The sequence below is a fragment of the Pseudonaja textilis genome, chromosome 11 (genome assembly GCF_049901715.1).
Source record: "Pseudonaja textilis isolate UNSWEBS1 chromosome 11, rPseTex1.2, whole genome shotgun sequence".
Lineage (NCBI taxonomy): Eukaryota > Metazoa > Chordata > Lepidosauria > Squamata > Elapidae > Pseudonaja > Pseudonaja textilis.
The window spans coordinates 4760396-4774555 of record NC_142000.1 but is presented as its reverse complement, the minus strand read 5'-3'; the positions used below and the strand labels follow the sequence as shown (position 1 = coordinate 4774555).

The window sequence follows — 14160 nt, the reverse complement described above, 5'->3', positions numbered from 1 at the left end:
GGATTTATATTTCTTGCAGACAGCTGGTCATTTGCACCCTTTTAGAGGGTCATTGAGGCCACTTGGAGGTTTATCTGTGTCCTCAGGGTCATCTGAGGAGTGGTCCTGGTTCCTATAGTCTGCAATCTTTTTTCCTCTGGAAATCCATTCCTCCTCCCACACCATTCAAAAGGGGTTCATCCCAAATTGTACAGCTAAAAGCCTGTAGAGATTTTTGGTCACCCAGACCATAGTTGTCCCAAAGGTGCTTTTTTTTTTCAGGAGGCAGCTGAACTTTCTTCTTCTTTTCTTTCGAAGATGTTTTGCTTCTCATCCTAGAAGCTTTTTCAGCTCTGAAGAAACGCCTTCAAAAGAAAAAAAACAAGAAAGTTCCATTTGCCTCCTGAAAAAGCACCTTTGGGACAACCTGCAGGGCTGAGAATCTTTACAGACTTTTATAGGCAGGGAGAGTTTAAAAGAAGGCAGCGGAAGAAGCGAGACTCCGGGCTGGGAGGGACCAAGGTGGGAGTGGTTTGGATTGGGGCAGGCCCTCTGCTAACGATGGGTGGGATTCGGTTAATGACAGACAGACGGGAAAGGTGGGGTTGTTGTCGCTAAACGGGGAGGTCATGTGACGTCAGAGTTTACAGACTTACAGGTACAACTGCGTGACTTAGCAACGGCAATCCCAGTTTGGCTGTTGTAACCTGAAGGCTACCGGCATATGGTAGCTGTGGTGGCACAGTGGTTAGAATGCAGTGCTTTAGGCTGTTTGTGCTGAACTGCTGGCTGCCACCAGTTCGAATTTCACCAAGCTCAAGGGTGACTCAGCCCAACATCCTTCCGAAGTTGGTAAAATGAGGACCCAGATTGTTGGGGGCAAGAGGCTGACTCAGTAACCCCTTAGATGGGATGGGATGGGATGGGATGGGATGGAATGGAATGGAATGGAATGGAATGGAATGGAATGGAATAGAATAGAATAGAATAGAATAGAATAGAATAGAATAGAATAGAATAGAATAGAATAGAATAGAACAGAATTCTTTATTGGCCAAGTGTGATTGGACACACAAGGGATTTGTCTTCGGTGCATAAGCTCTTTAGTGTATATAAAAGCTATACGTGATAAATCATGATCATAGTCATCGTAAAATTACCATCATCAAAAATCATAAGATCCCACACTTGGTGATAGTCATGGGATACTAAATAAGCAATCAACATAAATCAGAAACATCTTCAAACTCTTGTTTCTTTTTTCACTGCTTTGCTCGGCCGACCGAAACTTATTTTAAGCCACAGCAGCTGGTTCAAATATAATACGAAGCCACTTTCACTGCAAGTGGCTTTCTCCTGGACTCTTAGACGTGGGGAAGGCAGAGCAACCTGTGGAGCCTGCAGCTTTACACGGGCATGCTCCAATTTATGGCACTAAATCCCGGCTTAGCTATTGCTTGCAAATCCATCCGTATTTTTTTTTTTTTTTTTTTGGCCTTAGAAATCTGATTAGAAAATTCTGATTTGTGATTAAAGTGCCGTCTTTCACTGGGCTTTTTGTTCCTTCAGGTGATGATGCTTTTAGAGTATAAAAAGGTTATTCCAAAATGTATAAGATAAAAGCACCTTTAATTAATTCAAGCCGGGATTACAGAGATTGCTGAGGTGCTAGACGTCAATCCTCAGGAGGCCTGCGTGGAATTTTACTTTAAGCCTCTTAAAGCCGAGGCTTTCATCTGAAGGGGCTTCTTCTGTCAAATGAGCATGCAGCAGTCGTGGCGTGTACATTAGGCATACGTAGTGGTCGTCCTCGACTTACAACACTTCATTTAGGGACCGTTGGCAGTGAAAAAAGTGACTTATGACTGTTTTTCACAGTTGCGACTGTTGCAACATCCCCATGATCACGTGATCAGACAGCCGATTCATATTTACGACGACTGCAGTGTCCCAGGGTCATGGGAATCCCTTTTGCGACCTTCTGACAAGCAAAGTCAAGGAGGAAGGGAGGTTCAACCACGTGTGACTAACTTAACAGCTGCAGTGATTCACTTAACCGTGGCAAGAAAGGCTGTAAATTGGGGCAAAACTCATTTAACAAATGTCTCACTTAGCAACAGAGATTTTGGGCTCAGTTGTGATCGTAAGTGGAGGATTACGTGAGTATCTTATCGCTTACAAACAGTCAGTCTCTGGGTGGAAATTAAACAACAGCTCTGCTCAGGGTTGGATCTGCAAAGTTAAACATGCCAAAGTCTATATAATTCTGGAAGATTTCTTTTAAAAGGGAAAAATATTGTAAAATAGGCATGGGCAGGGGGGAACCCCCGTAATGTATCATTTCTACCTTCACTATTGTAACCTCCTGACAAGCGAAGTCCATGGGGAAACCGCCTAACAACCCCGTTGCTAACTTAACCATTGCAGTGATTCACTTACACGACGGCGGCAAGAAAAATCGTAAAAGGGGAAAACCCACTTCACGAATTTCTCTCTCAGACTCATAAATTTGGGGCTCCATTGTAGCCATACATTGAGAACTACCTGTATAACTGTTGCTCCTCTGTCCCCTAACAACCACGTCACTAACTTAATGACCGGAGGGATTCACTTAATGACTGTGGCAAGAAAGGTGGTCAAATGGGACAAAAATCAATTCACCCGTGTTTCGCTTGGCAACAGAAATGTGGGGCTCAGTTGTGGTCCTACATCAAGGACGACCTGTGTAGTAACTGGCTTTTATCCATGTCTTCTCCCCCCACACTCCCCAAATGAACATCTCTCTGTATAATACCTGGTGCTCTTCTGCTGTTTTTTGTAGGCAGTGGTGGATGCCGGATACTGGAGGAGCAAATATTCCTGCACTAAACGACCTTCTCTCTGTCTGGGGCATGGCCTTTAGCGATGGGCTCTATGAAGGAGACTTTACCTTGGAAAGCCAGGAAAGTAAGTACAGGCAGTTCTCACCTAGCGACTATTCGGTTAGTGACGGCTCCAAGTTACAACAGACCTCCTCAAAGGATTCTTTGATGACAAGGGCCAGATTGAAGGACAAATAGTAATAGCACTTAGACTTGTATACCGCTTCGCAGTGCTTTCCAGCCCTCTCTAAGCAGTTTGTAAAGAGTCAGCCTCTTGCCCCTCAACCATCTGGGTCCTCGTTTTACCGACCTCGGAAGGATGGAAGGCTGAGTCAACGGGAATCAAACTCATGGCAGTGGGCAGAGTTACCCTGCAATACTGCATTCTAACAGGAAGGTAGGTATGTAGGTAGGAAGGAAGGAAGGTAGCAAGCAATAGCACTTAGACTTATATACTGCTTCACAGTGCTTTTCCAGCCCTCTCTAAGCGGTTTACAGAGTCAGCCTATTGCCCTCAACAATCTGGGTCCTCATTTTACCCACCTCGGAAGGAGGGAAGGCTGAGTCAACCTTGAGCCTGGTGAGGTCTGAACTGCCAGATTGCAGGCAGCCATCAGTCAGCAGAAGTAGCCTGCAGTACTGCACTTAACTACTGCGCCACCGAGGCTCTATCCATGGTTCCACCATATCCAGTGGGACTTAATCCAGGACATTTACAAACCCATCACTGAAAGACCACGTGTAGTTTCTCTTTGAAGTAGGCTTCCCACGGTGAGTCTAGCATGCAAAGAACAAGCAACCGTCCCCACAATCTCTAGAATCATAGGGTTGGAAGGGTCCTTGGGGGTCTTCTACTCCAACTCCCTGAGCAAGGCCTGAGTCTTCATACCACCTTGGGCAAATCTTGTCCAGTCTTTTTTTAAAAAACCTCCAGTGATGGATCATTTTCCGAAAGCATAACATTAGTGGGTTCCATTGCTTGTCAGAACTTTCAACACCTTCCTTTGGGTTTCATGGGGATCAGGTGGTGGTTCTTAACTTTTTCTTCACCACAAACCCCCCACACACAAACACTTATAAATACCTTTTATGGACCCAGAGCACAGATTTAACTCAAGATTTAAATCATAACATTTCGTCAAGCCTTTGCGGACTCCCTTGACATCACGGCTTCCCAGGGCTTTTGTGGACCACAGGCTGAGAATTGCTGAGATACAGCAATTGTTTTACACTCCTTCCTGTTCCTCCTCATATTTCCGTACAGAAGTCATTTACAGCCTTCCATCCTTCAAGGACGTTAAAATGAGGACCCAGATAGTTGAGGGACAAGAGGCTGACTCTGTAAACCGCTTAGAGAGAGCTGTACAGCACTGTGAAGCAGCATATAAGTCTAAGTGCTATTGCTACTTTCCTTCCTTCCTTCTTTCCCTCCCTCTCTCCCTCCCTTATTCCATCCATCCATCCATCCACCCATCCATGAATGATGCGTGGTGGTTAGAATGCAATATTGCAGGCTGGCTCTGCCCATTGCCAGCAGTTCGATGCTGACCAAAGGCTCAAGGTTGACTCAGCCTTCCATCCTTCTGAGGTCGGTAAAATGAGGACCCAGATTATTGGGGGCAACAGGCTGACTCTGTGAATTGCTTAGAGAGGGCTGTAAAACACCATGAAATGGTATATATAAGTCTAAGTGCCATTGCTATAATTCCCTTTCCTCATATTGTCATATATATCTTAATGTTGTTGACCCAACTTCATGAGGCCAGCCATTCTATTTTTCATTTTATGAATGAAACGAAGAAAGAGAGATAAATTTCCCAATGATAACCTAGCTAAAGGCAACAGAGTCACAAAAGGAACTTAGAAGAGATGATGAGACAACAAGTTAAGAAATAAAAATCCGAGGAATGGATAAATGAAGTGCTAAGAGAAAGAGGAGTGGAATACTGAGAATTCATCGGCGACAGGTTTTTGATTAAAATGAACTAGCACTATCTAACACAGGGGTCCCTAACCCCTGGGCCACAGCCCACTATCGGGCCTTGAACTTTCAGAATCGGGCCACGGAAGGGGCGGGCGAGCATGCACGCACATCGCCACTCACACAAGCAGCGAGGGCATACACGTGTGCCCCCCACTCCCACAAATGGAGCCCTACACACATGCTTGCCTGCCGCTCTTGCAGCCCCATCCCTTTTCCCTCCTCCCTCTCCCCGGTCCACAAAGCTGAAAAGTGTGGGGAACTCTGGTCTTACACACCTATACGCGTGTTTTATTTTCAGTGAATTATGCCTCGGGATGTAGTATTGCGAAATTTCCAGAAGATGGCGTGGTCATTGCACAGACTTTTAAGGATCAAGGTACCGAGTTCCTCTTTGCCTTTCGTATTCTTCTAGATGTGATCTTGAATGTTCTGCTTTCTTTTCACGAGAAGAAGCTCAGGGAAACTCGGCATTCATCTAGGCAATCTGCCCATTGGGAGGTATAGGAAGCGTGTTATTTAAAGTGTGCCTAAGAGTGCCTAAGAAAAGAAAGAAATGGAATTTTATCTCCCTGTTGGAGGGAATGTACTTTGATCCTTTATTATTTTATTTCCTAAGACAGCTAGGCCACTAAATTCCCCTGAGCAGCTTTCTGAATGCCAAAATATAGGATTACAAACACCTGACATAGAAAGTACCAGCAGCATAAAATAACAATTATGCACTGTGAACGGTGTTAACCTCCAGGGAGGTCAGGGATCCCTGGATAAGTTCCTAAGGAGCCCTTCCGAATCTTAGTGAAGTAGCAGAGGGTAGGATATCTGAGCTAAACTGTTGCATAGAAGAGATCTTCAGCCATCATTGAAAAGGTTTATCCCCAGATGAAGAAGGGGAGGGAGGGAGATAGAGAGTCTTAAAAAAAACCCTCTCTTTCCAATCTCATTGGGTGGGTATAGATGTCCAGATTTGGAGAGTTGTAAGGGTGGCAATGTCAGATGGGAACAGCAAGATCCAAACTCGAAAGGTTCAAAGCTACTTTATTGCTCGTAATTCCCAGACTGGCGGTTTGCAACTGGATCAGAGTAAATAGGGTTCCAACGGTATTGAAGGGCAGTCAGACTCCGCCTTCTTGTAAAGATTCCAGACTAATTCCCTGCTTGACTCCTCCCCCAGCTTTGCCAGTCTCTTTCCGATGGGCAACCATCTTTTTCAAACGATGACAAAGATGACGCCGGTGGTAATAATCCAGATTCACTTAACAGCTGGGTTATTAATTTAAGAACACCTAATCACGGTGGCAAAAAAGGTTGTAAAAGGAGGCAAAACTTTTTGAATGATTGTCCCACTTAGCAACAGGGATTTGGGGCCCCATTGCGGTCATAAGCCGGGGACTACCTGTGTTCCAGAGTGGCTGAAGCTTCTGGGTGCTGTTTGATGGAGTTTGATCCCTTTCCTCTCTCCCTTCCCTCCTAGGTCTGGAGGTTTTAAAGCAGGAGACGGCCATCGTGGAACATGTTCCCATTTTGGGCCTTTTCCAAGTTCCTACAGAAGGCGGGGGCAGGATAGTTTTGTACGGGGACTCCAACTGCCTGGACGACAGCCACCGGCAGAAAGGTGCGTAAAACTGTGCCATGAATTCTGGTTATCGCAACACTCTGCTAAACAACGAATTCCCACCACACTGTCAAACTATTTTGTAAGGCTGTATTACCATTCTTGTTCTCATCCTATTACCTATCTCCCTTTCTACTTATGACTATAACTTTATTGCTTATATCTTTACGATTTATATTGTTATATTTAGTTTACATTATTTTATTTATATTGTTTTATTTAGTTTATATTATTTTATTTATATTGTTTTATTTAGTTTATATTATTTTATTTGTATTGTTGATGTATGTTGATTGCTTATTTAGTATCCTATGATTATGACTAAGTGCTGTATCTTATGGTTTGTGATGAATTTTTATTTTTACAATGATTATGAACATGGTTTATCACTTACTATATAGCTTTTGTGTACATGAGAGCTTTTGCACCTAAGACAAATTCCTTGTGTGTCCAATCACACTTGGCCAATACAGAATTCTATTCTATTCTATTCTATTCTATTCTATTCTATTCTATTCTATTCTATTCTATTCCATTCCATTCCATTCCATTCCATTCCATTCCATTCCATTCCAGTTACAGGTTCCAAGATGGAGGACCGTGTAATGCAGTTATACACACTTGTGTGTAACTCAAATAGAAATAAGCTTCCACACTTTGGGATTTGAAACTTGTAGATGTACAAGCCATTGGTAAATTTTATTGTATTTATTACTGATACTGATCATGATACTTTCATCAGCCACTGCTCAAATACAGACAATTGACAGCTTCACTCTCACCGTTAATTTTATTTTTCTCCAAAATTTGGGACTTGGATCTTTTTCACACCTAATGCTCAGTCAAGCAGATGGCTTGTTATATATTATAATACACAACTCCCTCCAATTACACTTCTGTACACAAGCCAAGTCCGACTGGGTTTGTACATGGTTTATTAACAAAACGTAACTGACTGGTCTTGCATAGTAGTTCAAACCATGTCATGCCCCTGTTGGACTCTGAATCCAAGGAGGAAGGCAAACAGCTGACAGGGAGTGGGAGTGTGGCTCCATTGGCTATGGAGAAAACTAAGGAAGGGTGGAGCAGGGGAGAGGTAGAACAAAGGACAGGGGGTTCAGAGGAAGACCTAGGCCCACCCCCTCTTCATCCTAGGGCATGCAGGGAAGAATGGAGAAGAGAGCAATGTGGCTTACGGGGGGGGAGGAAAGGGCCCTGATTCCCTTCATTAGCCACACCTGGGACGGGAGTTTAAAGGAAAGGCAGTTGGGGAAGAGCATTTGTCGGAAACAAAGTTTATCTCATGTTGAGTTTATCTCATGTTGGCTGCAATTATCTGAGTTCCTGGCATCCTCCCAACTGGTTTGACTTACTCAATTTTAGCAACTTTAAGATCTGCAGACTTCACCTTCCAGAATTCTGGAATTGAATTCCATTTATCTTAAAGTTGACAAGGTTGGAAAACACTCAGTGTTGTGAAAAATACCAATCTTAGCCCATCCCACTTTCTGCAAAGCGTTTGTCATTTTGGCCTGTCCTTTATCCCTTATGGGAGGGGCAATCCCCTCCCAGCCTTACTCCCGAGTTGCCCCTTTTGTTTCAGCTGCTCTCGCCTTCTGGCAGCTCTGTGCACACTCCTCTGCCTCGCTGCTGCCGCACTCCAAAGGCCCCGGAGTCAGCACCCCACTCCCAGATGGTCCTGGCCCCATCTCTGCATCGGATGCAGGACCCTCGTCTGAGTCCTCCCCAGACTCCCTGACTGGTCCCCGTTCTTCCCCACTGTCCGATTCCGCTACCTTTTGAACTGGCTGCCAGCGAACCACAACAATAGACTTCTAGAGCAACCTTGACCACTTGAGAACCCATGGAGTTGAAGTCCACAGGTCCTCCAGTTGCCAAGGTTGAGAAACATTGGAGTACTAGAGAACGGTGCTCCGTTCTGTTTTTAGCCCTGAAGTAGAAAGTAGCACCAGCCGGCCTTTCATGTTAGGAATCGGAGACGGTGACTCCCGCTGTGACTTCAGTCAGCTTAGCGGTGTTTAAAATTCCTCACATACACCATTTGTAAATCCTAAAAATGTGTATTAGAGCGAAAAGAAATCAAAGATGCGTATTTCGGGGGACGGGGATTACGAAGATTACTATCCATTCCCACCGAAGAGTAACCTGGGCGGACGGGGGAAGGATTTTACGAAAATGCCTTTGAACTATGTTTAAATGACTTGAGAGCTTAATCTCACTATTAGCTCCAAGCTCCTTCAAGGCAAGGAGGGTGGGAAATCTTAGCTAATTTCACTTTGTTTCGGAGAGGCTGTGTCAAAATCATATTTAATCATCTTCCACACAAGAGGTGGTGGCATTAAAACTTTCAAAGGAAACGTGCTAGCCACAAAAGGCATCGTGGTTTATTTTTTTATTTATTTCTATCCCACCTTTATTTTTTTTTACAAATAATTCAAAGGAAGCAAACCCAGCTAATACAGGTAGTCTCGACTTACGACTACAATTGAGCCCCAAACTTCTGTTGCTAAGCGAGACAGTCATGAGTTTTGCTCCATTTTACTACCTTTCCTGCCACAGTTATTAAGTGAATCACTGCAGTTGTTAGTAACACAATTGTTGTATGAATGATGGGTCCCTCATTGCAGACAAACAAATCTCCCCCCTCTTTTTTTTTTGTAAATATTTTTTTATTTTTATTTCTTTAAATATATCTTTACATGAACAGTGTGGTTCCAGGCTTTTAACATTTTAAATCAAACATGAGCATAATCACAGATACAGCTTTCTTGTCTAATTTCACGTCATATAAAATATTACCAATTTTCCTTTTTATATTCTCATACATTGCTTTATATCGTTCTCTTTATTATTACTCATTCTCTGTATTCATCAATCTTATACTCTTGTATTCTTCATAACTGCAAATTTTATCAAATCATATTCCATTAATTTTCCACAGATTCATCTGAATTTATATCATCCATTATTTTCATCCCTTTTACTATTACTTTTGCCACTTTTGTATATATCTATATATTTCATGCACACCCTTCCCTCTAACTTCATCACATTTATCCAAATTATATTTTCTATCTTATTTTCATTTAGCCAAATACATAGACAAATAACAATTTTTGCTATATACCTCGTCACCTTATATAAACAAGTACCAAATTATATAATCCATTAATAATATTATCATATAATATACATACATGCATACATACATGCATACATACATACATACATACATATGTGTGTGTGTTTTTCATTTAATTCCCCATGGTATTTCCTTCCCTATATTGGATATTATTTTTTTATATCTTCCATATACACTTATATATCTTAGTTCTTATTTTAGAATCTTATTTTCATATCTGTTCCAATTAAATTATTCATCCTTATTCTTATTCTAATTGTTATTTTATGTATTTTTAGTAATATTTCTTTAACCAATTATTAAATCCAAATTCCTCAAAATCTATATATGTATATTTTAACTGTTAGACTGCCCCTTCATGTGGAATCCGCATCATTGCCATTTTTAACCATTGTCTCTAACTCTCTTTACTATATTAGTTCTTCTCTTAGCTTGCTTTCCATTCGCTGTCATTTTTTGCCCTTTTTCTCTTACTCATTTCTCCGTTCACTATTATTTTCTGTTGTTTTTTCCCCCCAGTTATCAAGTTCCCTCTCATTCACTAAATGCTTTACTCCAGCTCGAGTAAAAAGCTGGAGTAAAAAAAAAAAACAGAGTAAAAAGGAGAAACCCTCATTGACTTTGCTTGTCACAAGGTTGCAAAAGGGGATCCCATGGCCCTGGGACGTTGCGACCGTCATCAATATGACGCCAGGGGTCTGATTTTTTATCACGTGACCCTGGGGATGCTGCAACAGTCCTGTGAAAAACTATTTTCAATGCCCTTGTAACTCTGAACAGCCACTAAACTAATGGTTTCAAGCACAGTAAGTACCTGTACTTACTGTTTAACAGCTGTGAAGAATATTGGAAGCCACTTAATATTGTTTTTTTTCTTTCTTTTCGGCTGTTCTTTTTTTTTTCCCCTTCTTTTCTTGCCCTTTATACTTTTTCTTTAATTTCTTCTTCTTTTCCTACCCTACTTTATATTACTTTTGTGTTAGTTTTTCATCTCCTTGTTTGAAAGTTTTAATAAAAATTATGTGCAAATTGATTGGACGCCCACATACTGCGTTAAATGAAGCCAGCGACGTAGATTAATGTGATGAGCCTAGATTTCATTTAGGGATTGCATCAACTTCCTTGTTGCCTGAAGAACTCTGTTTTGATCTGGGACCTAAGTTGACAAAATGTTATTTGCGGTCAGTGGGTAACCCAGGATCAGGAAGCAAGCTTTGAAACCAAGTTGGCAAGCCAAAGTTTTCTGTAGCTGGTAGGAGGTATGAACCGCAAAGCTTCTGTGCTGTTACTCCAACCGCTGAAGAATATTCCTTTAAAAAAAATAACAGGTAATGGTGAGGAAGACAGGTAGTCCTTGACTTACAACAGTTCATTTAGTGACTGTTCCAAGTTACAACAGCACTGAAAAAAGTGACGTACGACCACTTTCCACACTTAAAAGACCGTTTTAGCACCTCCATGATCGTGTGATCAAAATTCAGGCGCTTGGCTACTGATTCACATTTATGACAGTTGCTGCATCCTAAATGGGGAGGCCAGATTCACTTAACAACAGTTTGACTAATTTAACCACTACTGTAGAGTAATTCACTTAACAACTGTGGCAAGAAAGGTAGTTAAAATAGGGCAAAATTCACTTCACAAAAGTTTTGCTTAGCAGCAGAAATGTTGGGCTCTGTTGTGGTCGGGACTTGGGGCTCGAGGATGGTGCTGTATTTCAAAGCTGCTACAGGCACTCCTTGACTTTCAACTGTTCAAAGTTTACAACAGCACTGGAAAAATGATTAATGACCGGTCTTTGCATTTAAGAGCACCCCCTGCAACCCACCGCAGTTGCAATTTGGGGGCTTTAGCAAACCTTCAAGTATTTATGATGGTTGGCACATCCTGGGATCACGTGATCACCATTTGCAACCTTCCCAGCTGGCTTCTGACAAGCCAAGTCAGTGGGGAAGTTGGTGTTGTGGCCCGCCAGTGGCCAGTAGAGCTGGCAGCAGACCCAGACAGTGAGGAGGTTGGGGAGGAACATGGGCCACTCCTGGAGTCTGGGGAAGGCTCGGATGAGGGCTCTGCGTTGAAGGCAAAGATGGGGCCAAGGCCGTCTGACAGTTATCAGTTGCCTTCGGAGTCAGAGATCAGTGGGGCAGAAGAACAGCTGGAGCCTGTTCCCAGGGAGTGCCTGCGCAGAATTGCCAGGAGAAGGGAAGGGTTAAGGAACAAGGGTCCACTCGGGAGTAAAGGCACAAGTGGATGGTGAATGGCCCCTCCCATAGGGAATAAAGAGCAGCGAAAGGGGAGTGGTGTTTGCAGGAGACAATTAGTTCGTTTAATTAGTGTGAAGATTTGATCCTGACTCCTTGCCAAGTATTTTCTTGTACAGCTTTGCACTTAGAAGCTATTGGCCTGGCAACTCTCCAAGCCTGACAAGGTCTGTGGTTGTAATTCACCCTTGAAAGACTGTTTGCCGGGACTTTGCTGGATGTGAATGATAGGAATTCACATTAGCATAATGCAAAGGGGTTTTGTCGGGAGAAGGAGTCTGCTTCGTGATTTCGTGAAGCCTTGGTCAGAACAGATCGCCACTCACGATTCTGTATATGTGTCAGCCGGATCTCCAGCATGGGGGCTTCCTTCGATGTGTGCTTGCTATCAGCTGCCATAGTAACGGGGAATGGGGGTGGGTGGGCATGGCATTTGGATTTGGGAAGTGAGCTAGTGAGGTGAAGGCCCATGTGAACTAAATCTCACGAATTACTGCGCTGCCAAGTAGAGTTGTTTACACCCAGTCAAGGCCAACCGTTGTAGATCTCCAGATGGATGAAAACCCCTGATGATGTGCCCTACATCAGCGGTCACCAGCTGGTGGTCCATGGACCCCTGGTGGCCTCTGAGAAAATTTTGGTGGTCCACAGAAAAATTATTTGCATTTTTTATAATGCACTGAAGACTGTCTTTTTTTTTTTTAAATCCCTTGCTGCACGGGATTTAAAATTACGAATTTATTGGTCCCTGAGATCAACTGTTTAGTTTCGCTTTAATTTTTTATACTTTTATCGAGTACGGAGGCGCCTGTTCTTCATGAGTGGCAGCATTTTGCGTGGTAGTTGGTTACACCAGCAAAGAGGTAACATTACTCAGGCTGCCATCATTTGGTGCCCGTAAGCAGAGCGTGTCTTAATTTTATAAATTGGATAATTATAATTAGTGGTAGGGAATTTCATTCGATTTGGTTGGCCTTTGACTGTAATAAAGGAGAACTTGCTGTAGGCCTCTAGATTTGCAGCTTTTCTTAAAGAGAAAAAAATACATCAGTGATATTAGATGGGCTCCTCTCCACTAAAGTAGCATGAAATGGGGAGTGAAAAGTAAGAGAGAGAATAAGTGAAAAACTCCTCTGTTGCTATCAAGTTTGGGGGAGCTTTACTAAGGTTTGTAGCCAGCTTATACATAAAAACCTTATATTTCCTCTTATTTATTTATTAGTTAAACTCTATCCCACCTTTATTACATTACATTGCAAGTAGCCCAAGGCAGTGAACATACATAATACTCCTTTCCCCTCTTATTTTCCCACAACATCCTTGTGAGCTGGGTCAGATTGAGATGGGCCAACTGGGCCAACTTTAACCAGTTAGCTTTCACCTCTAAGGCGGGACTAGAACTCACACTCTCCTGGTGATTGACCCAAGGCACCCAGTTGGCTTTGTTGCCTAAGGCAAGACTAGAACTCACTGACTCCTGGTGATTGGCCCAAAGTTACCCAAATGGCTTGCGTGCCTAAGGCAGGATTAGAACTCATTGTCTCCTGGGGATTGGCCCAAAGTTAGTCAGTTGCCATTCATGTCTAACGTGGGACTAGAACTCTCCTGGGGATTGGCCCAAAGTCAGCAAGGCGGGACTAGAACTCACACTCTCCTGGTTGACCCAAGGCACCCAGTTGGCTTTGTTGCCCAAGACAAGACTAGAACTCACTAACTCCTGGTGATTGGCCCAAAGTTACCCAAATGGCTTGCGTGCCTAAGGCAGGATTAGAACTCATTGTCTCCTGGGGATTGGCCCAAAGTTAGTCAGTTGCCATTCATGTCTAATGTGGGACTAGAACTCTCCTGGGGATTGGCCCAAAGTCAGTAAGGTGGGACTAGTAATCACAGTCTCCTGGTGATTGGGCCAAAGCCACCCAGCTGGCTTTCATACGTAAGGGGGACTAGAAGTCTTCCTTTCCTGGTTTATAGGCCAGCACCTTAACCCCCTTAAGCCATACACCAAACTGGCGCTTTCTTCCCACTCCCCTTGCCTTCAATATGTAGCTTCAGGGAAGTAAAACATAAATCCTTGACATTCTCAGCCCCCCCCACCCCCACTGAAGCCCTCCCCACCCAAAAGTCGGGTAAACCTCAGAGGTGCAGAATGCCAACTCTTCACAGTGCAGCATGCCTGGGAAAACAGATGGCATTGATAGGGATGAATTTATTTTTTTAAAAAAAATCCTGCTTCAAGAAACGTGGTTTGCTACTCACAATTGGCTGGTTTGGCTGAAGCTGAGGTGATTTAATCTGTTCCT

The 14160-nt window shown here is 43.1% G+C and overlaps 2 protein-coding genes across 3 annotated transcripts in view; one reads left to right on the top strand and one right to left on the bottom strand.

Moving 5' to 3' along the window:
- MBTPS1 (membrane bound transcription factor peptidase, site 1) overlaps positions 1-14160 on the top strand; it is a 54014-nt gene that overhangs the window by 31742 nt on the left and 8112 nt on the right. For both annotated transcript variants that reach the window (XM_026714488.2, XM_087940457.1), the window contains exons 17-19: positions 2801-2925; positions 5123-5200; positions 6296-6436. In XM_026714488.2, the coding sequence (XP_026570273.2) occupies positions 2801-2925; positions 5123-5200; positions 6296-6436 (344 nt within the window). The remainder of the gene's footprint in view (positions 1-2800; positions 2926-5122; positions 5201-6295; positions 6437-14160) is intronic.
- The window catches only part of NECAB2 (N-terminal EF-hand calcium binding protein 2), a 239797-nt gene continuing 225670 nt past the window's right edge, over positions 34-14160 (bottom strand). The window contains exon 14 of the transcript XR_015744934.1: positions 34-61. The gene's annotated coding sequence lies outside the window, so the exon portion shown is untranslated. The remainder of the gene's footprint in view (positions 62-14160) is intronic.